Source organism: Leptonotus elevatus, chromosome 11 (assembly GCF_054856555.1).
Source record: "Leptonotus elevatus isolate MCC_2025b chromosome 11, RoL_Lele_1.0, whole genome shotgun sequence".
NCBI lineage: Eukaryota > Metazoa > Chordata > Actinopteri > Syngnathiformes > Syngnathidae > Leptonotus > Leptonotus elevatus.
This window is the reverse complement of record NC_141249.1, coordinates 12,841,612-12,866,493: the sequence shown is the minus strand read 5'-3', so window position 1 is coordinate 12,866,493 and position 24,882 is coordinate 12,841,612. Positions and strand designations below refer to the sequence as shown.

General features: G+C 39.9%; 1 protein-coding gene across 2 annotated transcripts in view; it reads right to left on the bottom strand.

The window, feature by feature from the left end:
- Positions 1–3,518: 3,518 nt before the first annotated feature.
- Positions 3,519–24,882, bottom strand: part of acbd6 (acyl-CoA binding domain containing 6) — a 30,347-nt gene continuing 8,983 nt past the window's right edge. The window contains exons 6-8 of one of the 2 annotated variants that reach the window (XM_086090249.1): positions 24,484–24,573; positions 6,547–6,577; positions 3,519–4,111 (exon numbers count right to left, since the gene is read on the bottom strand). In XM_086090249.1, the coding sequence (XP_085946375.1) occupies positions 3,957–4,111; positions 6,547–6,577; positions 24,484–24,573 (276 nt within the window). In that variant the 3' untranslated portion in view covers positions 3,519–3,956. The other variant, XM_086090250.1, reaches the window with a different exon arrangement.

Sequence of the window (24,882 nt, the reverse complement as noted above, 5' to 3'; positions counted from 1 at the left end):
AAAAGACCACTGGAACATCAGACATTTGTTTATCTTATTTAAAAAAAAAAAAGCCTGGCATTTTGAACAGGGGTGTGTAAACTTTTTATATCCACTATACATACTATCAAGTCATGTGAACTGCTACAATAATTTTTTACCCTTTTCCTCTCTCTCCCTGTGGTGATTCTATTCCGCTAAGAAGAACGTATAGAATCACAATGAAATTACACCCCAGCATGCATCCATAAGCTCATCTGTATGCTGCAATGTCAAGCATTAGTCTGAGGGCGGGCCAAAGCAAACCCAAACTTAAGTGATATTGATTTGGTGTGTTTTAGCTATTCCTGTTGCATTATACAAACAACAACAACAACAACAACAAAACGTAGAGTCAGCTTAGTTGAAGTTTGCATAAAACGTTACAAATGGAGCTGATTTTTATTTAAGCATTGATTGGCTGGACTATGGTCATTAATGGATGGGCTCTAATAGTAGCGCCTTACAAAGATAAAAAGCCACACGGACAGTTAGGATAATTTACACGCCACTTACAGCACTAGTATACAAATAAATCTGCGGCAACTCCACCGGCGTTGCTTTTGAGAAGATGACAAACACAAGCACAAATGCCATTATCATCGATCGCCAGGCTTTTATTACCAACTTTCTAAAGGAAAGTCTTTTTTCTTTTTCTTTTTTTTTTTACAGATGAATAAATTAACATGCAAAACAGACGTGATTTGTTTTGGCCTGAGAGTCAGTCTAGCAGCTCTACGACCAGACTTTTTTTTTTTCTTCTCCTCTTCTATCAAGTGAACAATGATGTTCAGCGTGATGGAGTGAGTCTTAAAGAGAGCAAACAGAGGCCTCTCAATGACACCCTCAAGGTTGTGAGCTGTGTGCTGTTTTAATGTGAAACTGGCTTTTTTTCCACTCAATAATATCAGCAGCGTGTTAGAGCACCAGGGGAGGCGGGGCCACGCGGGGGCGAGGAAAACATGACAAATATGGAAGGAATGATATTTGTTCTGTGCCTTTGAATGTCTGCATGTACTGTATTAACAATGGAACCTTTTTATCCAAAGGAAATAAGAGAAATCATTAAACCAACAATACATTTCAATCATTCTTAACTCTCATTGAATGTTTGCTGAATTTCATAATTATAAATTAATTCATAATTCCCAATGGTACGAGACTGCACAACAAATTCAGCCATGGTCTGGTACATGCTTGATTTAAACTTTACTTGTGGCAGCTCGAGCGATTCCCTATCAGCGGACTAAACACTAACCAATCAGAAACTAGCATACTTTAGGTAAATGCAAGTGAATGACGGAGAGCGGCAGATTCGTCACATCAACTTAAGATACTTGTACAAAAAAAATACCGAAATGTATGAATGTGTAAATAATAATTCTGTAAATATTTATTTTAACAAATTTGCCACTTTATAAACTCGCAAATTAGCCACTCTATAAAGTAGCAAATTTGTGACATTATAAAGTTTTTTTCTCGGAATATTGCTCCCGCCCTCTAAAAAATATATATTTGCACGTGGCCCAAATACGCCGTCGTACTTTCAAGCATCCCACTGAGTATTTTTGCTGTTTTCTACATGTAACAAGCACTGACATTCAAAAGCATCAGTAAATATTCTCTGAAACAATAATGTGGTTATAAAGACAAAAAGTGAAATGTCTTTTAACAAAATACAGGTACCGCGGTTTAGTGTGGAGAGGGAGGGAGCTGCGGTGCCCAAAAAAAAAAAAAAAGAAGCTGAGAGGAAAATTGAAGGCCCATAATGGAAACATAATGGGCTTAGTGTCAGAGTCTTGCAGACGGGCTGAGGGGGGCCGCGTGGCTGCCGTCACCCTCTCTTAATTCAAGCTGGTATTACAGGCTTTAGGACGGCACAAGAAGAAGCCCCCCAAACAGGCTTTAGCAATACACCCGCTGCCTAATGGCTGCATGTGGATGGAATCCATATGAATGACATGACCACGGAGACTCTCCGTGGGAGCGTTCCCCCCGTCATGCCCCAGAATACTGAATAAAGCTTTTTAACTCACGTGAGCCTTCTTTCGCCGTTTCTTCTTCAGATTTCTTAGAGGGACATTCAATGTATTTATAGAGAAGGGCTAGACTTGTGTAAGAGGAGGTTGTGAGAAACAGAGGTCACGGCATGCATGCAAGATAAAGACATCACCCCCTCCCCACCCCACCCGCCCTCCAAGAGCTCACGCAAGACAAATATCAAATGTGAAATGAGCGCAAACGTTGGCTGTGAGGGTGAGCGTCAGACTCCAAGCAGACATGTTGAGACTGTTATCTAACACCTCCAATCAGGCCAGATTGACAGCTGAGTTAAACGCCAGCGACGAGGGGGCAAGGGGGAGACACATGACAGTGTGCTCGAGAGAGGAGGATTAAGCTGTGATCTCTCGCCACTGTACATATTGTGTATTTGCGTCTTCATCAGGAAGCTGTGGTTAAGAACTGCAATCCAGATTTAGTCTATTCTCATCTGTGTGTGTGCATGTGTTTGTGTGTGTGTGAGTTGTACTGATCAGAGCAGCTTGACAAGTAAAGCAGATTTGGATGTGCACCATGTGCTGGTTATTTCGGCAGAACATCTGGATGGCTCCTATATGACATACAATTCCCTTTGTGTAGTTAAAACAATGGCGTTACAGTGGATATCAACAGTCTACACACCCTTTGCTCAAATGCCAGGTTTTTGTGTGATCTACAACCTGTGCAACTCAATTGGAGAGAAACAAAAATGGCGGTAGCGAAAGTGTGCACACCCTGTTATAACTGCAGATGGGGATGTGTTGAGAATTAACAATCGCTTTCAAATTTTTATTAAATTGGGAGTCAACACATTTTTAAAGTACCTCTGATTAACCCCAAATAAAGTTCAGTTGTTTTAACAAGGTTTTCCTGACATTTTTGTAGTCACGTCTTATCACACAAGCCAAAGATTGCATCAGAGGGAGAAGAAGTCAGCTGAGCGAGGCTGCCAAGAGGCAGACGGCTACATTATTTGGAGCTGCAGGACTTTCTGGCAAGTGCTGGCTGTTTAGTCCATGTGACAAAAATTTTCTGTCTTTTTCTTGTCTGGGCTAAGGGGTGACAAGACGCAAGCTTATTTCGCGCAAGCTCCATTTTGCAAAACATTATTCCTAACAGTTGCAAACGGTGTTAGCATGGACCATTCAGGGTTCTGTCAGGAAGCAAAATAAGTGTCAGAAAAAGCCTACTAGAACAGCTTAACTTTATTTGGGGTTAATCAGAGGCAAATTCAAATGATGGTAGGGGTGCGCGAGTCCCATTTAAGATTAGTTTGAATGTGACTGGATATTTTTGATTTCTCCATCATCAGTAGGGTGTGCACACTTTTGCAACCCCTTCCCTTGGTAGTAAAAACATAGGTCCATGTTATTATGGTTAGACATATATTTTTCCAAATAAAAAAGGGTGAAAAAAAATCAGGTCTGAATTGATTGCCGTTAATAAAAATGAGAGTAAAATCATTTGAAAGAATTTAATGTTGAGAAACGATAGACAAAGAATTCTTTGGAATGAAACTGAAGTGAATCATCAACCTGCAGCAGTGCTCAGAAACGTCTATAGTGGTTGTTGAAGATAAATCAGAATAAGTCTTTTGCCTCATCAAACGATTTAAATTTGTGACAGTGCTGTAGATAAATGAATTTCTTGAATCCAGCACCATGTCAGTCAACCTTAACGGCAGAAGTCAGTCAAAACACATCGTTTCAAATGAAAAAGAAACACGGCAAAGCCAACTAACCTCAAAAAAAAAAAAAAAAAATCCAACGCAAACTGCTGGGGTTGCACAGTCTCTCACCGGGGACGCCAGGGATGCTGGGAAATCTGGGATGATGATGATATCACGACCTCGGGGACGGGGGGTTGTGGAGTCGAGGGGCAGCACGGCATGTCTGCATCTAGCCTTTAGGAGCGGTGTACTGGCGCAAGAGAGAAGAGATGGCGCCGGACTCTGTGACCTCCTCGGGGAGCGAGCCCTCCATGTCTTTGATGGACGGGTCAGCACCGGTGCCCAGCAGGAGCTCCACGATGTCGCCAAACTCACATGCCGATGCTACGCGGAGAAGAAACGATTAGGGCAGCAAGACATTTCATCGTATCTCAGGAAGTTACACTGCTTTCCTCGCAGAGTTAGTTTGTTGTGATTATGCCAAAAGAACTTACCAGGTTACTACCAAAAAAAAATTCTTGAGCTCTTCTGGTGCTGGCACAGAGAAATGTGCTGATCAAGAATTTCTCCTCCCTCCACTTTATTTAACATAACTTGGCTTCCACAATTTCCTTTATTCCTAAGTGGACATTGTATGAATATTAATGACTCACGTTAGCATAATGTACAAGGCGCATATGTGCTTAGGTTAGGTTAGGGGTCAGCAACTTTTACTGTCAAAAGAGCCATTTTAGGTCAAATAAATGACCCAAAAAATCTGTCTGGAGTAACAAAACATTTGGAGATTGTGATGAAGGAAACAGCGTGTTAGTGTTAGTCTAATGTAGTGAGGGCCCAAAAGCTAATTAGAGCTGCACCACAACGCAAAAATATGAAGCATCCAATACGTAGAGATTAATTTTCTTCTATCTATTGTCTTCCGATTTTGGATTATTTTTAAATTGATTTATTTTTTGGGGGGTAATTTGTCATACATTTTAATAATTTTCCTTTCTGTCAAATTTCTGACATATTTGGCAATTTTATGGACATATGGTAATTTCCTGCCTCTCTTCTACCTTTCTTGAAAATGTTGTGGCTATTTTTCACCATTTTTTTCTGCCTGAAGAAAAACAAACAATTTGCTGACTTTTTTGGGGGCAATTCCATAGACATGAAATGGTAATTTTCTGCCTCTCTTTTGTTTTTGGACATTTTATGGCTACTTTTTAAACGTTTTACTTTTCTCCTTTTTTAATTCAATTCTCTTTTTCAATTTCATGGACATTTTCTGGTAATTTTCTGGTTTTCCTCTTCCTTTTTGGACATTTTATGTTAACTTTTTAGGTAATTTTAAAAAACCTTTTCATTTACCTTTCGAGTCTCTTTTTCCGATAATTAAAAATGTTGGACATTTTTTTGAACATTTAATTACTGTATTCTTTTTTTTTAAACTAAATAATTAGTTTGTTTAAAGAATATATTTAAAAAAAACAATTATTTCTACAATTTTTTTTTATTTTTGAGATCCACAGGGAGCCACAGGAGAAGGACTAAAGAGCCACATGTGGCTCCAGAGCGGCAGGTTGCAGACCCCTGGGTTAGATGAATAGAACTGATCTCAAAGTAAAATGTAGATATCTATGAAAGTGAGGGATTGTTTGTGCTAAGATGAGGTCTAAGTTTTACTGACTATCATTCTTTCACAACATGATAGTGTCCCACCAAATCCAGCAGATACGTTTTTGTTTTTGTTTTCAAGTTCAATAGCAACACTGCTCGGGTTGTATAAATTAGAATTTTTGTAGCCTTGACTTACACTTTCTTAACCTAGTTAGTGGACCTCAGCATTGTCAGTGCACCTTCCGCCCTGCAGGTACCCCGCAGAACCCCCCCCTTTCGCTCTCGCTGTGTGAGTGCTCTTCTCTGTCAGTGTCTATCAATTGCTGCTTTTAAACAGTGGGCTACGTGCTCGGCCACGATCGCTGATGTCAGCAGCAGCGGTGATTGACAGCCAGGCCTCTTAACCTCGAAGAGTGTATGCGAGATGTGATGATACATCGGAAACGCTCGAGCCGTGCGCATGTGTGGGGCTTATTTTTTTTTCCTGAGTGAGCCCCGCACTTGATGAGTGTTTCATTTAGCCGCGGCGGCGCGCGTGGCACGTGGTTGACGTCTCGCCTGGGTTTTGAACTGTAAAAAGAAAATAAGAAAAAAGAAAAAGTAGCCGGCCCTCGGGGGAGCCGTAGAGGAGAACAATTTATGGTGAGCAGTAAACCCTCAATTAATCACTTGCCAGCCGCCATGGCCTGTGCAAAGAGAGGTGGAAATGAATTTTCATTCTCTGCTATTTGTCTCTCGGAGTTCATCGCTTATGTTTATTAGTCATCTTTTTACATGCCACCTTACTCTGTTTGTGGCTTATGTGCCAGCGGGTGACGCAACATGGCCGCCACCAAACTAGCGCGGAGGACAGATGGCGCAGCCACACACGCAGGCTCAGAAGGACAAGGGAACCGCCCCTCAGGGACGTTTGAGTTGGGGCATGAGGGGGTCAGGGGGAGTCTGAGGACCGCCGCTGATTTCCTCGGGGAGGCCTGGCGATTATTACACACACCTACACACACACACACACACATTTGCGCGGACCAAAACCAGACTGGAATCTCCACACAAGCATGCCGGATACAAACATGCCAAAGGACATGCACACAAGAAACAGGAAAGCCTCATTAGGATGGAAAAGGAGCACGGGAAGTTGACGGGGACACATTTCCATCAAAGTGCAGGCGCATTAAAAAGTTAAGAGAGACAACCCGCATCAACAGCTGCCTTCTTACCATAATGTAGCGCCGTCTGTCCTTCATTATCCTGTGAAAGGCAAAGACAATGTTCAACAGACTTGTGACGAGCGAAGAATAAATCAGCACAGAGTTATGATCATAGAAATAAATTTGCAGCCACCAAATGCTGAAAATTCACCTGTTAGCATACCAATCAGTGGCTATTTGTTGTGGACGGCTTTAACAGGATTTGTTTTCATTGGCCCGTGGGGGGGGGGGGGGGGGGGGGTTATGAGGAGATGAGGTATTGATTTGGGAAACACGTGACTCAAACGTGATCATGATCTGCTTTGTGTGATTTGGTTGCATTAAAAAATATATGTTTGATTTATGCATTTCATTCAACTAGGGGTGAGAGCTACACATTTCTTTGAGCGACCAGGGGATTCTTTTTTTTTTGTGTGGTAAATATATATTTTTAATGTTCTAAATTGGGATGTTTGATATCACATTTTTTCAGACCCATACTAATTCACGTACTCAATTCAAGTAGTGACCGATACCAAGTACTGATACCACTAGTACTTACATAAGAACTCCCCCCCAACAAAAACATCCCAAGATATCCCAATATAGCATTATTCCTTAAAATTGCATGATATTAATGGCGATTTTCTATTCTTCTAATTCCTAGCTCCTGATCGAAAAACGACCACAAGAGGGTAGCCAATACTGATATCAGCTACTGTCGTAAGTACTGATACCATGAAATAAGGTTATTGACCCGATACTGATACGACTAATGTCACCCATAGGAGTTGCGTCGCCAACTTCCCATCGTAAACATCATGTAATTTTTGCACTTAAGATCAGAAATACAGTAGCTAAGATGGAATCAACAGTGGCTCTACGAGTACATGATTAATCAACCCTCAATTCTGCACAATCGTTATGTCCAACCCTCAACAGGTTACTAATGAGGTCCTCATTGGCTTTGGGAATTGTCATGCTGAGTGCAGACATGATACATTTTAGGGACGCTCGATAGACAGATATTAGTACGAGGACCACTAGTAGTGTTGATGCATAACATTGCTATTAAATAATGACACATAACCTTAAAAAAAGACAATATAGCATTTTTTCCTTAAAATTGCATGAAATTAATGGCAATTTTCATTTCTAGCTCCTGATCGTATTTCAATATATGTTTACTGAATTTAACAGTAGCTATGTGACCCTGACACACATCGTTCCAGGGACAGCAGAGAGATGAGTGTGAAGAGTCAGTGCTAGTCTATGCGCGTGTGTGTGTGAATGGTACAAATGGTAGTTTAGGTTAAAGGGTCAATGGCAGAGACATATTTCTTGTTGGATATGTGGTTTGAGGGCAGGGCTAGAAGAGTGCGTATAGGTATAATAAGACCCAATCTATGACAGGCATCATCAACAGAAGATTCAGTTCTTAATCACTGCTCCGGCCTGCCTTTGCAGCTCGTAATGATGATGAATGACCAAAGTGCTGCTGGCGCCCTCGGAACAAAAGTCCAACGGGTTCACGTGATTGGAGGCGGATTAAAAGGCAGCAAGATTTGGTGACATTTCCTGCTCTGCAGTGAACATACTTTGAAAAGATTTTTAAAAAAATAGGATGATGAAAGTGTGCATTTGTCTTTACCACCTTTTGTATCTGAACAGTAACTTTTCTTGATAACTACACAGTCTTCCTCCTGTCTTTCCTTTCATCCCCCTCTATCCCCTCCTTCCAGTCTCTCTGCTGTCATTACCACGTCCACCTTTTCCCTCTTTCCCATTCACTCACCTCCTCCATCATAATCCCTCTGCTTTCATTCCCTCCATTTCCTTATTCCCCCTCCTTCCCTCTCTACGTCCGTCCTCGCCATTCTCAGTGCATGGCGATCCTATTGTAATCCTCTCTCTCTTTCTCTCTCTCTCTCTCTCTGTCTCGGAGGGCAGCACTTTGGGGACCTTCTGATTGAATTAGAGCTTTCTATTCCCTCTGGGTGGAGCTCAAACACAGATGCAAATATCCACAAGTGAGTGGAAAACGGCTCATAGTTAGCCCACAACACCACAACTGGCAGATCCTACCACTAGTGGTGTTCGATAGAACTGATATAAAAAAAAAAAATCATCCGCATTCATCACCCCAGAGGTTTATAATGAAAACAAAGTTGTGACTTTTTAATTCTATATCAAATCATGTGTGCTATGATTTTTTTTTTTTACATATACAGATTTTTTGCAAAAAAAAAAAAAAAGATTACCGACTAATAGAAAAAAATCCAATACATCCACAAAACGTAATACACTTCAATGACGGTCAACTATGCGTACATTTTGACTATTTGACTGACCTGGTCTCTATTCCTCATATATAAGTGGGTGTCAAACTTTACTATTCAGTTCCCAGGATGTACTGCATGGCACAATGCAATTAATTAATGAAGTTATAAGGACATTAATCCTTGTTATACGGATGTCATCATTAACCGTACCAGTTGCACTTGCACTGTTTTTATTTCATTATTTTCTTTTCTTTCTTTTTTTTTTAAACAAACCGTGACTTTAGGTTGTGTGTAAATGAGTTCCATCCAGGCCAATTCCTTGCATGTTTGTAAAAATGTTGATTTAGATTTGCTTTGTTTTGAATGGCAGGTCCATAGAATGACCGTATCAACACATTTCATTTGATATATTTAAGGATACAAGGTTATTGCATAATGTTGAATAAATATGAAACCATTGTTACTTGTGTACAACTGCTATAAAATGTTGACGTAGTAAAAAGAGTTAGCAAAAGCAGGTGTTTATTATGCATTCCCGCAAATAGCATTGGTCCCCTGTATATGAAGCTATAAGAGTTTCTTGAACATCCTCCTGTCCTACAAAAAAATCGTGGTGGATGCAACACAGACTAAGTAGCCTCAACTAGCCAAAGAACTCTGTACAGTAACTTACAAGATGCAGTATTTGACATGTTAAACATCATGAGGTAAATAAATGCTGATGTACGGCGTAGTAAACGTAGACTTTATTTTTAATGCACTGTGTCGAGTGCGGCAGTGTGTGCGCACGCAAGTGAGGGGTCAGTGGCCTGTCCTCTCAGCGTTCCCTAATGCCCCTGGATCCAGGACCCAGGCTTGATGGAATCACAGGAAATTGGATTGTCTTCCATTTGCTTTGGAAGTAGCTTGGAAGAGACACCAGCCCCGTACTCTTACCCCCCCGCCCCCCCCCACCCCCTCCCAACGCTTGGGTGCACCCCTGTTGTTCCCATCCCATTACAGAGGCATGTTGCACCAAACCTCTGCTTTCGCATGTCATCCAAAGTTTCCCCTTGCGGTGCAGAAACGTCAGCAGTGTGTTCAATAAAGTAGCTGCTTGCACAATAGCAGTAGCTCCAGCGCCGAGCAGTGGATCACCCTAATGGGCCGGACCAATATGCTTAGGTGCAGCATGAATAGGGATTGACCTATTAGTACAATTGCAGTATTGCTGGATGTAAGTCACACCCATCTATCATTTCTACAAAGCAAGCGCGGTGAGGTAAGAGAATGATGATAGAGAAAAGAGAAAGACGTCATGCAGTTTGGATTTTTTGAGCCTTACAAATGAGTTGGTCCTAAGAAAAGATTAGGTAGCATATTTAAATTTTTTGTAAAAAAAGAAGAAAAAAAAAAGCACAACATCTGTCATCTGTCTGATGAGAGCGGAGGATTGTCAGATGAATCCGTCAAGCAGGAAGTAATAAAACCCTCGGCTGTACTTGAACTTATCCACGGTACAAACACACAGAGGGACTGTCGCCAAATGTCATTCATGGAAAGTGACTGAACTGGTTTTATGCATGGATCCGCTTCCACAAATCTCTTGCCGCTCGGACAAGAATAGTCCAAATGTTGAGCCTAAACTGTTTACAGCAGCATTAAGTGGCGGCTTCAAGGGCATAAAACATAACTGGGTTTGGGGATACAAATAGAGCGCAGACGTCCCTGGAGTCTACGATACACTCTAGCAGAATTTCATTCTGATTGTGTGTCTGAGTCTCGGATGAGATTTGTTTAAGTTGATGTTAAAGCTTGTACTGTCAAAGACACCATATCCAGCAGTGGATTTTGCAGGACAAGCCTCCCTGCTACCATACAACCTTGGTGAGTACATACAGGTAGAAAAAAAAAAGAAAAGAAAAAAAAGAACATATAAGGTAGTCAAACTAGGTGATTTTTCCCTAAAAGCAAAACATAACAACCACGAATAATATAGCAGATTAAAATTAATAATAGCAACGATTGTCCTGTCTCCTAAGCATTAACCAATATGTGTACTAGGGCTACAACAAAAACACTGTTAGAATTGGAAAATAGTTTTTTGATTTAAAAGTTGTGAGTGAATCGAAATTAATCGTTCCACTTTGAAATATATCGAGACACGTTTCGAACCGTCTTTTATTGTAAAGATATATCATAGAAAGAAATGGAATATTTACAGCTGAGACCGTTAATGGAATTTTTGATGCATCTTTTCCAATAGCTCTCATTAGATTTTGTAAGTGTGCCTTGTGATGGGGTGACTGTGCCTTTCATCAATCAATCACTGCTTACAATTTGAGACATTAGCGTGATTAGCTTCAACGACAGTAGCCAACATAATCAGAAGACGATCACATCTTGGCTTTGTTATTCTTATAAGATACAGATGGCTTTTGCATATAATTGCCATTGGGCAGAAACCTCGCAAATCCAAATAAGGTCAATTTCCTTTATTATTATTTTTACAAATCGAGACTATTGGTCTGACTGTCCTCTTGCTGTCTGTTCTTCTTATACATTTAAATTAGACCACCAATTAAACATGTTGAAACTAGCTTGAGAACAAATCTATGGGAAGTGTTGTAAAACACCTCTTCTCTCACTCTTTGGGAGCTAAGCAGTATTTGGACACCTCAAGATTAAAAGTCAGGAAGCTTTTAAGACAATAACGAGTAAAAAATAGTTAACACGTATTTGAGTAAGCCTGTTCTGTTACAAATGGATTGCTGTAATGCTTCGGTGCAGAAGGAACTGGTCAGCCTTGAAGGTAGTTGGGTGCTGATTCATTTCCACACATCCACGTCGCACAGTCAGCTCATCGTTTCATTTATTGCCCAACTCATGGCTCTAAGACCTTCGGAAAAGAGTTTGGGAAGATGATGTAACCATATTTGCTTTTGTGAAGCATTAAAGGCTTTTTGTTTGGTTGGGGGTGAACAAGAGCGCAGACTTTAATTTGGACGCCTATTTGTGAGTATTAAATTAGAGATTGAATATGATTTTGGGGTGGTGTTGTGCTGACGTTGGTGTGTAATGGTGTATGTTAGCAATTTAAGGTATAATACCAACATTACAATGTTAGAAACTCAAGGAAGATGGCTTTTTTTTTTTGTGATTTTGAAAAACCGAGAATTCTGCTCGACAAAAAAAATCTGTTCAGCATTTAAAGGACCAGCATTAAATTTTTTTGTGAAACTCAATTGCAATCGGTAGTAAATAGAACCAATCATCATGGATTCCCTTTGTCTGTTACTTCTTCTTCCTTTTTCAAACTTTACACGCTCCCATTTCCCGTCTGCCCTCCACCCCTGACAGAAACATTAAACAAGTGTGTGGGGGGGGGGGGGGGGGGGGGGGTGGACAAGCAATTCTAATTTATGATCAATGCATGCAGCAGCTTTTGACTTTCATAATGACAGCGGCTGGGAGTGAGTGCGTGCGTGCGTGCGTGCGTGTGTTGGGTAAATCGATCGACTGGAATCATTGGCATGCAGATTCCGGCAGATCGCATTATGAAGAGCAGGTGCCATTAATCAAAAAGCAGCAAGATGAAAGAGATGAAGATGCCGGTCACTTCACCGGGGCCCATCTAGAACCAGAACAGCAACTGTGGCCCCCAAAACCTGAAGCTTCATAAGCTTCTTTTTTAAAGGATTTTATGATGAATGACTGCAAAGCGCAGGACATACCAAGTGAGTTTTTGTGAGCGGGATGGATTGCAAAGACCCGTGAGACACACAAGTAGGTACGAGTAATACGCAATGACAGATCACTCTCAGGTTTACGTGATTAATGGCTGAGCAAACCCATGTACACCAGAATCATTTTAAACATCTACTTTTGGTCATTACATTTTCTTGCAGGTCTTTGTACTTTTGCTTGCCACCACTGGTTGTATGTACAGCTACAGTCAAAGGTGTGTCCAAATTTTTGGACTGGTACTGTACATACAAAAACATGTAAGGGCTCTTACTGTAGTTGTATCGGTTAGATTTATTTCACTTTTTAAAATAAAAGAAATGAAAGGGGACAGAAATAAGTAAAAACTTGGTATATGTGCCCCTGATCAACATTTTAAAAAATCAACACAAAATGAATGACAGCGAGCGGTCAAGACGCTTTTAATGTAACAATTCTATAAAATAATTCAACAGCATGTCCTTGTGCTATATATATATATATATATTTCCAGTAATTGTATTTTTATCCATTTTTAAAAATACAGATAGACTGAGAAGATTTTGTTTTACAATCCAGATTGTTCCACAAACTGACACCTTGAGTTGAAGTACATCGCTCTTTTTGTTTTGTTCTATATTTAGGTTTGGAAAAAAATGTCTGTGCTCCCTTGCCCGTTTTTTAAAATTTGATTTGTATATTAACTGGTAAAATTTCATGATGGGCTTTAAACATTATTTTAAGGCGGTTAAACTCCACCAATTCATTAAATTTGAATGTTTTTAGTTGTATAAATGATGGATTAGTGTGGTCTCTGTATCCACAAACGAAAACGACACGAATGGCACATTTCGGTAGAATAAAAATGGGTTCGGTATAGATATAGAATGTAAAGAGTTTGCATTTACTCAGTTTGTTTCATCTGTTAAATAGGTGATATGTTGTTTTCTGAGCATTATCAAACTACCGTTGAGCAAGGCACTAAACCCACAAAAATCTCTCTTGAGAGTGTAAATTGAATTTCCTCAATTAAATATTCATGTTTATTTATTTCGTTGAGATGTTTGTGAGTGTGTGTGTCTTGGACGTCCAAATGACAAATCAGCTGCGCGTGTGAGTGCACGGTGCGCTTTATGTGCGTACTGGGAAGGCCCCGGTGTTAAAAGGATCTGCTCAGTGGGGGCATCCTTAATTGAATCTGGGCCTCCGTTCTGAGCCGCAAGAGGTAACCTTGCCACTCAGCGTGTGAGGACTGCCACCCGTGGTCAAATTAGCCTGACGCCTAACTCGCCGCCCTTCACACCGCCTGGGAGTGTCCTTCAGGTGCCCGGGTGCTCCCCCTCACCCACCCTCTTGCCTGCGGCTGACATCATAGTACCAGTAAAGGTGGTATAGATTGCAGCGATTTTTTTTAAATTTATCGCGATGCAACGATGGATGTTTTCTATACTGTAGTCAATTCAACAAGTACAGCAAAAGCATTCTAAAATGTTTAATAACCGCCCCAAAAGTTCAACCTGGTTGTATTTTCACAGTTAAAAGAAAACCTTGTTTGTAAATCCATAGTTTTCTACCCAGGCGCAGCCCCTCCCCTCTGAGTCACCAAGCGTGCTTGTTCCCACGGGACGCCTTAGCCTCCATTACGGCCATCAGAGAGGAGGATAGGGTTAAAGCCCAGAATTAACGTGGCTGGGGGGGAGGCGCCGTCTGTCCTCCTGCAGCTCATCGATGATGTTTAAAAAGAAATATATGAAATAAATAAATGCAAGAAAGAGTGTAATATGAAAATCAATGGCCAGGGGAGCGGGGGCTGCGGCGGAGGCAGCGGGAGTAGAGGGGGTGGGGGGCTCATAAAGCTGAGTACTGCGGGAGACTGATGGAAGGCAAAACACTTACTTTGTTTATTCTCTCTCCTCACCCCCCCCCTCTTTCCCTCCACCCACTGTGTTTCCAGCTCTTACTCCCCCCTTCCCTCTGTCTGTAAGCGGCCGAGGACAGCTTTAATGCTCCTGACAATTTATGTGGATGGTTAAGAACGATGGAAATCAAATAGTAGGATGTAGGCGAGGCCCAGTGAGTGGCCAATAAGAACGAAACAAGAGCCGATGAAGGCAAAGACGACTGTTACCTGCTGCAAGGCCTCTACAGACAGCAGCAGCATTACTGTCAAGTCACAAGCTCGCCTCTTGAGTGCTCGCATTATATATTCATAAGTGTGTGAATGTCTGACCGGCTCTTTTGACACTGCAACAGCTCTCATTTCATTAAGTCAAGCGGTCTGGCGACTACTTAACATGAATCCTAGAAGACCATCTCACAGATGCATTCATAAAAATGTAAAGTGCGTGTGATATATGCCATTTGAATTTTTCGTCAAACTAATTGTGCTTGCTAAAGTAGCCAATGAAGGGGAATCGCCAAAGTAGCAGGAAGGTAAAAATCTTATTTTGCTCCAGGGCTAACCATTTAACCGAAATATTCGCGACCAATTCAGTTGAATTACATTTTGTACTTTCATCTTCGCTAGTTGACATGCACTGCTGCAACTAACAACATGCCTACAAACAGGAACTAGTTTACAGAAGCATGGTCAGTGTTGACAACTTTATGACATTTCTGATCCCTCGAGCAACTATTTTTCAAAAATTTGACTTTTGAACCCAAGTACTGTATACAGCAAATATTTAGCCAAGGTCACCTTGCCTCACCTGTTCAACTCTACACACAGAGCTTTTCATTGGTGCAATAGTAATAATAATTGCTTTTTTTTGTTTTATTAGGAATGCACCACATATCGAAAAAATACTGATATGGCGATATTGGCCCATGCATATCACAAAGACATGCAATAAGTTTCATATGGAATTTTATGCTTTTATCTGAATTTGACCAGTCAGACGTTTACTAAATGTGCACCGCCATCCAATAGTTGAATATTATCGAGAGGTAATTACAAATAATTAACTAAGAAAACATTGAGTTTTCTTAGTTTGCACATGCTTTGTACATGTTAAATATCGCAATAATATTGATAGCTATATTCAGCAACTATATTTGCATATTGCATGTTTATACAATTTATTGCAAATTATTTTGCAGACCTCCCAAGTTATGCCTTGCAGACCCGACCGAGTTTGAGAACCAATGCTGTAGTTACGCAATCAGTTTTAGTTTGAACCCTTTATAAAGCTTTATAGAAAATACATTGAAATTCAAAATGTCATTAGCTGGGTTTCCATTGCCCTCAGAAATGCGCAAAATAGAAATTACGCAATTGAAATCCAGCTACTGACACAGTATTAGTGAAGTAAATTAAACTATGATACGTTGGAATCTTTCAAGTTAAAAGCCGAAAGAATACTTGACTGTGAGACCAGAGGGTGGCTGGCTATGCAAATGAGGTTTGGTTGCTGAAGAGATGCCAGTACACATCCACAGCAGCACCAGGGTTTGTTTTTTTATTGAGCAAGGTACCAAATTGCCAGCAGTTAGGGGAAGCAACCCCAAAAAAATTCTTGACAATAATATATTCTATGCAACCCCACTAGTCTAAATATGGTATTCTGGTTGATATTGTGTCAGTGGAGTATGAGTTAAGCAGCAAAATCCAGCTGTTTTTATCCATCTCAGGGGGAGTCCATTTTGCCATTTGCTGTCGACTGAAGATGACGTCAGTGTTGCTCAGGTCTCAGGTAACAACCAATCACAGGGTAGCTTTAGAAAACAGGTGATCTGTGATTGGTCGTTGCCTGAGCCTGAGGAAATGTGATGTCATCTTTTTTGCTTCATAACTCATATTCCACAAATGTAATATTAATCAGAATGTCATGTTGAGACTAGTGAGGTCACATTAATTATTGTCAAGAAATGTTTAAGGTTGACTTCAACTTTAATAAAGGCCACCCACTCAGACATCTTTCCTTTGCCTGCATGCTTGTAGGATCTGCGATTATGGTGGATTGGACTATATAATAAAACCTAATTTTGAGGCGGTAAAAGATGTTCATATTGACGTGTTAATGATCTTTCCCCAAATACAGCTGTAAACCTAACAAAATGCCAAAAGAAAAAAAAATCCTGTTGCAGACCTTATCGGATGCATCAGAGGCAATAATGCCATAAAGTTACAGGAGAGGAAAGTCGGCCGGCAGACAAACTTGTAAAGATGGGAGTAATATTTTACAGTAATGCTGTCATTAGGTCTATTATGAAGAGGTAGTCAGAGGGAGTGCTCTTAAATATGTGTAACAGTGTATGAAGCAAACTACAGCCGAGTCCAGTATTAATCAGTCAAGCCACCGAAGGAGCTGAAATGTGCTCATTTCACATCCAGAATGAAACGGTCATGCTCAAAGATATTGTGTGCTTGCGTTGCATTGCAGAGTGAATTTATATTAATTCGGTTTCTCTAGAGTGCATTTCTCATTTTTATTCCTTTTTGTACATACATAAGCGCTAAGGAAGAAAGGTTGCACATATACACCTGCACACGTGCAACACACTTGGGCACACAATTTTGATGAATCTTACTGGGTATTTGTTATGACTGGGTTGACTGCGCCATTAGTTATAGACAGTATTGCTGGGAAAGGGGAGTGAAGGCAACATGTAACAATGCCTCCAACATTGACTTTCTATCAGAGGAGTGTGTGCGTTTGTGTGGAATTGCATGAGCTACAATAACGACGCTGAACAGGGAAAAGAACCCCCACCGTGGCACCGCCCCCTCCAAAGACAGCGCAACCTCGTTTTTTGTGATTAATCTTTTTTTTTTTTTTTAAAGTCTGAAAACCCCAGAATCACGACAACTGAAGCAATATTCCTGATAGAAATAGGCTAATTAATTTGTTCTGGACAATGAAACATATGAAGAAATTTTTTGGGGGGAAATGATAGTGTGAAATAATAAGAAACTTTAACATACAGGAGAGGTGGAAATATGACTGTCAACTATGTTACAGTTTGACATCATAGTCATAAATCTTAATGTTAAGGCCCCTGCATTGGATCCACAAATCAAGACAGTCCAATACTGTACCAGTAGCCAGGACAGCAGCATCATGTCGACTTTGTTGTTTTGTGTTCCTCTGCCTCCAATTGCAGGCCAACCCCACAGTCAGATATTTATTACTATTGATCTAGCTGGTCCCGGCTGGAGACTTTTGTTCTGGCGGCTCCGGGCTCTGACCTCAATTAAGTTATGAATTTCTATCTGATAGACTGGGAGCACTTGGGTCCTGCGGCGGCCGTGCTACCACGCTGGATTAATTAGAATTAGCGGTGCTGCGAGTCGCCCTTTCCGCCTCATGGATCATGTTGTTTTAATACAACTTGGAGGCGGAGGCGAGTGAGAGTGAGACGGTCGCGCATGAGCATGTGGCACCTGCTCTGCCTCATCTTACGCTCACTTCCTGTTGGTGTGGCATGAACAATGTGTCCTTCCTGGCCTTGTGTTTGTGTGGTGTTAACCTGCACTTTGTTGGGTTAATCCCAACTTTCGCTCTACGCCTCCGCCACTTACTCCCACTAATCACGCTCGAAGTACCACATTGTGTAAATATACTCTGGGCTGGTCTCGACCTTTGTGACCGTCTGGAGTACCTCCAAAACATCTGACTCAAGTTCCCATGAATAACTGCACATTGCCATGGCAACTGTCTGGCTTGTTGGGATGTTTTAGTGGAGGGGCGGAGATTTGCACCTGAAAACAAAAGTTGGGGATGACTCAGTGGTGGATGTTGGTCCGAAAATGACCACACAGGCAAATGGGTGTTAAATATCACCGAGAAGTTTTTTTTTTTTTTTTTGCATTTTTGTAAAATTCATATAGAAAAACAGATTTTTTTCTCTCCAGATTTTTGTTCCTATCAACGCCACCCCCTTTGTGTTTTGTGGAAAACATATATTGAATGTTTAACGGCTTTTTTTTAAGCAGAAGAAGAAGATGAAGAAGATCATGAAGAAGATGAAAAAGATGAAGAAGAAGAAGAAAAAGAAGAAGAAGAAAAAGAAGATGAAGAAAAAGAAGATGAAGAAAAAGAAAAAGAAGAAAAAAAAGTTTTGGGGGTTTGTAAAAAAAAAAAGAATTTAATAACATTTGTTTTAAATATTTTATTTTACTTATAAATTGTGTTGTACATTATTGAGGCAACAAAACTGAATAATTATTATTTCTAAAACTATTTTGGACAACAATAGTTTAGAGTAAATCTTCAACAGTCACACAGGAGCAGCTTCAAAATCATTGTCATGTTCCACGACTTGTCATAGACATGGCAACCCCAGTTCACACACTCAAGTGATCCACAACTACTAGTATGTGAGCCATTTGCCACCGGGTTGCACAAATGGAAAAAAAATAGATTTTTGGGGGGGGGGGGGGGGGGAGCATTACCTTCGCGGTCAAGAATATACATCAGAATATATGAAAAAGACCATATCTACCCAAATAGGAATATCATGTCAATATAAGGAAGCAATTACAGAAATAAAATGATGATAATATGTACATGATATTTAAATTTTATGGCAAATCTGAGAAGGGGAATAATGCTAATTGCTAATGACATTGACAGTCTGATCCATTTTGACACCAGTTGTGATATGATGGAATGCCTTAAATGAATTTAAGTCTCAGCCTCGTTCAGGCTTTAAATACATTCTAGTACAGTACACACTGCTTAAGTACAGTTGTTGAGCTGTAATTTCCATTATTACACAAAGTGAGCTTCCCACACATGTGCCTGTCCCACTTTTACTGGGCTCGTGGCAACATTGTGAGGATGGGGCCTGATCTACAGTTGGCAGGTGGCAGAGCCGTGATTTGTGCATTCAAATGCACAAACACTTCCATGCGTGCGCACACAAACACGCATATGCACATACCCCGATCTATTGTAGCGCCCCGCCCCCCAGGCTTGATCCAGGATTAACTATCAAACGAGCCCTTAATGCAGGTTACCGGGGTTTGGGAACAATTCACTAAAACAATCAGTTGATTAATTTCAAACGATTTCCCTCCTCAGCCAGGCAAATAATACTTTTTGTTTAACTCTAAAGCCCCCCCTCCCACCTTTTTAATCAACAAATTAAGCATAAATCATGTTTGATCTTTATTTACTGGTTGCTCAGCAGTTGGTGGAGGTCAAGAGAGATTACCCGTGGCTCCAAACAAACATTGCTCCATTTCGCTTAGAAATGTTTTTTCTTCGTCTTTTTTTGCTGTCACACTTTGGCCACAAAGGACAAATTCTCATTACCTCTTCTCTGATTAAAAGGAAAGCGACAAAAGGGGGAATCAGGCAAGTTCTAATAAGAAGGGCATCGTTCCACAAGCTTTAAATAATGAGATAATTTGGCATTGTGAGGGAGTGGTATGATTTAGACAACTATATTTTTCTCTCAGTCACCTCATAAATCTGCTTTCAATAACACTGCTTGTCTAATTTCTGGAATCTCTCTCTAATGAGACGTCGTGCTGCAAAACGCTTGTGAGTTTGACCGCGACTCTGATCAGCTAATTTGCAGCCCTATGCTCGCGTGTTCCACTTCTATATCACCAAATAATTGTTGATATTGGAGTTCTAATAGAGAATATTTACATTTATTGAGGTTTCTGGTATTTTACTACTGTGAGCATTAAAAACTAAACTGAGATAAATAAATAAAAAAGAAAACCAATGTAACCAACTGGCTGAACATCATGGCCATTGATTTTGTTTGACAAGGGTCAAATATAGGGGTGTTTTTAAAAAAATTGATTCGCCGATATATCGCTATTACAGCGCGCAATTATCGATTCAATATGCAGCCAAATCGATGTTTAAACATCAATTTTTGATGGAAATCTTCAACAAAACATCTTACTTGGGGTTGAAGTTCGCACTTTAAGCATGGAAGAATGTTACATAATGGAAGATTAAGCCTTAATATTTTATTGCAATGTTTTTCAAACCTAAAACAGATTGCAATCCGTTTAAGTACAGTGGCTCACAGTTATAAGCCTGAAGTTTTAGATAAATAAACAAATCGTACAGTGTACATGTACAAGTTTATTGATTAGTAGTGATGGGAAAATGAAGCTTCATGAACCTTCATGATGCACTTGCAAAAAATTTTTTTTATCTCCTGTAGATGGTGCTCTTGGTTTAAAGATAATGACGATCGAAATTGATTACAATCCCACTGCATCTTTAAACCAAGAGTGCCATCTTGAGGAGTCAAAAAATATCACAAATGTTTTATGAAGCTTCGCCTGTCTGCCTGTCTGTCTGATTAGTTGTTTAGTTAGCTAGCTATCTGGCACTTTTAAACCAAGAGTGCCATCTAGAGGAGTCAACAAATATCACAAGTGTTTTATGAAGCTTTATTGTCATCTGTCTGTCTTGTTAGCTGTTTAGCTAGCTAGCTGGCACATTTAAACCAAGAGTGCCATCTAGACGAGTCAAAAAATAACACAAATGCTTCATGAAGCTTTGTCTGTCTGTCGGTTAGTTGTTTAGCTAGCTCCTAGAGGAGTCAAAAAAATATCACAAGTGCTTCATGAAGCTTCATTTTTCTATCACTACTGATTAGTATTGTAAAAGTTTTTGAGTATTTTTTTTTTATCGCATTGCAATAATCGATTTATAGATTCGTATCGTGATTAATCGGAATTGAATCGTGACCTATGAATTTGGATACGGATCGAATCGCCAGGTACTAGCCAATTCACACCCTTAGTCAAATAACAATGCGACTGTATTTACGCTACTTAATGAGGGAGTTAGCTAATCATAATTTCTGCTTTGGACCCCAAAAAACAAAGTAAAACTTATATGGTAAAAATTAGGGATGGGCAAGTACTAATATCAATCAGCTATTGGGCCGATACCCGGCCAGAGGTCGATCCAGTTTTACGGTCAGGAAATTAGAAGAATATAAAATTGCTATTAATTTAATGCAATTTAAGGGAAAATGCTATATATTGAGATATAGGTTTTTTTTAAATTATCTCTCATTTTTTTCTTAGGGAAATTTTATGTATCAAAAGTACTAGTTGCATCAGTATTAGTGACTACTCAAGAGTTGAGTACTGGTATGAGTCTGAAAAAGTAAGTAGTATCGAATATCCCTAGTAAAAATTAAAATGTTTGGCCTATAATCTAAGTACTGTTGAAATAATATTGTGACCTGCGGCAATAGCAGTGCATTTTCCATCCACAGAAACCTGCTGTCAAGATAATGTGAGGCAAAACTACAACAGTGGATGCTTGCTAGCAACATATGCTGAACAAAACACAATAGCTAGAAAAGTCTTCATATAGGGGAATGAATGTCTAGCTAGAATGTCTGTATTATTTGATTGATTGTGTAATTTTCAAATAATTAACACTTATCTGGAACCTTCAAGATCAGCATCAAGTGCTGTCTGCCAGCTGCGAGAAGGAATCTGTGCAAGATGCAAATTATTCTGCTCAAAGTCATTCAGCATGGTCAAAGATGAAGATTTCTCAATTTGACTTGAGTGATCTACAATTTAAATTCCCTTGACAGAAACAAGACATACAGTGCTCAGCATAAATGAGTACACCCAAACAGGTTTGTAAGAACACCTTTAGTTTCCTTTCAGAATCAAGATTTTTTTTATGGGATACTATACTACAAAATACTCTCACAAATGTGGGCCATTGATTGCAAACAAGATTTGTTAATACAAAAGCAGTTTTCAAAACAAATTTGATAGAGAAGATTTTGCACAAATAAGTAGACCTTGAGAAAAAGAATGACAAGACCAAGCAGACATATGTTGTTATCCACAAAAGTCATGGAGGTCATAGAAAATACTAGATGTAGTCGTTTTTGTTGTGAGATGCATTCATTTTTTTGCATTAATTAATTTGATTAAACTGAAGATCTATCAACCTTACTTTCATGTTGTGAGTTAAGCGCAAATTCTACAGAACACATTTTTGGAAGTTGTTCTTATGTTCATTGAGACATTGAATAAAATCTTTACATTTTTCAAAAGGGGTTATACTCATATATGCTGAGGACTATATGCATGCTGCTTTTTCCAAAAGGGACAGTCAGACGCTTTCATCTACTGTATCTTTTTAATGCTCTTTATCATCAGTTCGATGTCTTTCATAGTTATCCCTCAGTTAAGTCCTTTATGAATCATTCCCAGCAAATCCCCCGCTCCTCCTCCCTGCATCATTGGAAACAAAAAAGCCACGTATGGCCACACAAAGTCATTTGTGAAATGTCCTGATTATGTGGCTTGTGCGACGTAAAACAATTTGCCTGATTACTTCCAATTGATTCAGCCTTACGGTTAAAGCCACGGTGTGCAACCTGGTGGCTGTGTCGTGCCTTCTGGGCAGACAGAGGACTAATTTCTCCGATGTGCAGCTGAGCCAGCTTACAGTCCAAGCTAAAGCCCTCCTGGATGTTGCTAAACCTTGGGGAGGCTAAAGGCTACACTGGTGACCAGCCACCTCTTTATGATGAAGCTATGGAGGATTTGTCTGGGGCTCAATATGAATTAAAGGTGACCTTCGGACAGGGGTTCGGGTAAGAAGATGAGGGAATTAGGGAAATGAACATGACTGAATATTAATTAATGTTTGCATTTGCAAGTAGAGGTAAATACATCTAATAACATCTCTTTATTTACACTCAGGGTATTTCTATTAGAAGAAAAAAAAACCTGCATATACAGGGTTATGGGGTTTTCATGATTGAAGGTTTTGAACGGCCTTCTGAGCTTCTATACATTAAGAATTTTGTTGATCAAGTGGAATTTAATTGATCAACTATTTCTTCAGCCTCTGCTACATGGAGTAGAGAAACTTTTGAACATGACCAGGGCAGAGGCAAGAGGTGAGATTTAAGTTATTGCTTTGATGTTTGTGAGTTATCAGGATTACACAAAGACTACACAACTGATTCAATGAGGGTTTTGACTTGTGACCATTACAAACCACTTGAAATGGGGCCAAGTGTGACGTTAGTAGGGAAAGACCAATTATTGGCCGGGCAAATTATCAGCACCAATATTGGGCATTTTGACGCATATCGGCATCGGCCGATGAGCGGTCAATTTAAAACTTGGTTATTCTGATGCACTGCATCTTTCTTGAAACTTTCTGAACTATTTTTTTCGTTTTTGTTTGACTGAAAACAAAGGTAAGGTACGTAAACATTTCAGTTGTATTGAAATTTTGAAAAAACTTTTTTAGGGAGCTATTAATTTGTTAATATTTCAACAAATTTAGCTTTTGAAGACATGCTACTGAGCCTGGGAGCAGACTGCTATTTTTGTTTATTGTCAAAGATAAAAAAAATAAAAAATAAAATAAGCTTACACAAATTGAAAATCGGAAAAACTAAAAATAAACATATGCTTAAACTTGTACTATTAAAAATGTTGATGCGAATCAGTAAGATTACCGATGAACAATACTAAGCTCTCTCAGAATTTTTTTTTTGAGGCCAATATCCCCTTTACTGCAAATGAATATCGGCTTCAAATACATGTATCCGGTTATTGGCCTCCTTGGCTCCTAATAATTGTCATCGGTATCTGGAAAAAAAACATATTGCTTGTCAATCCCTAGACGGTACCCACCAGAAGCAGCGGATGGAGGAACATGGCCTTGCACTTCTGTTCTGCTCAGCCTTGGCGAATTTCTACAGACTACTGAGTACTTTTTGAGTTGCCTCACTTTTAATGTGCATGGCAGTCTGGATTTATACCATTGTTGGAATTAAAATTGATAGTCAATATTCCCATTGATCCGGTTCTCAAATGCCAATCCCCAGTATAAAGTAAACATTTGTAATTATTCCCCCAAGTCAAAACAGTCATGAAAAGTTTCATTTGTTGTGTTGTTTTGTCAGCCGAAAACAAATCCTTGAGATGTTCACCAATATGCATGAAGATTGTCAGGATCTTGCTCATTCCACTTACATTTCCTCAAATGTACTCATGCGTGCCTACCTGGCTGTTGATATCGGCTTTGTGCTGCAGGAGAAAAGAAACCAGCTCCTTGTGGCCTCTGTCACAAGCCCAATGCAGGAGAGCTCGGCCCTGCAAACACACACACCTGTGAGCACAGGAAAGTATCTAAACTGTGTACGAACAAAATGGAGGTATCAGTTGGGTTTGATTTAAGAGCGTTTGTTGAGCTTGTTTGGCCATGTTATGCACACCAAGATGATGACCATAATCAAGTTAAGAGACTGTTCACTATGTATTTGTGGAGAATAAGGATTTCACAACAAAAAAGTAGCAAGTCTGTCGGCTTGATTGATTGGGCTGTGCGAGCATGCGTGCTACTCTATATCATGTTGAAACGTGGCCTCTCCTTTGGTCCGAGATCAAGTTCCTTTTTCAGTG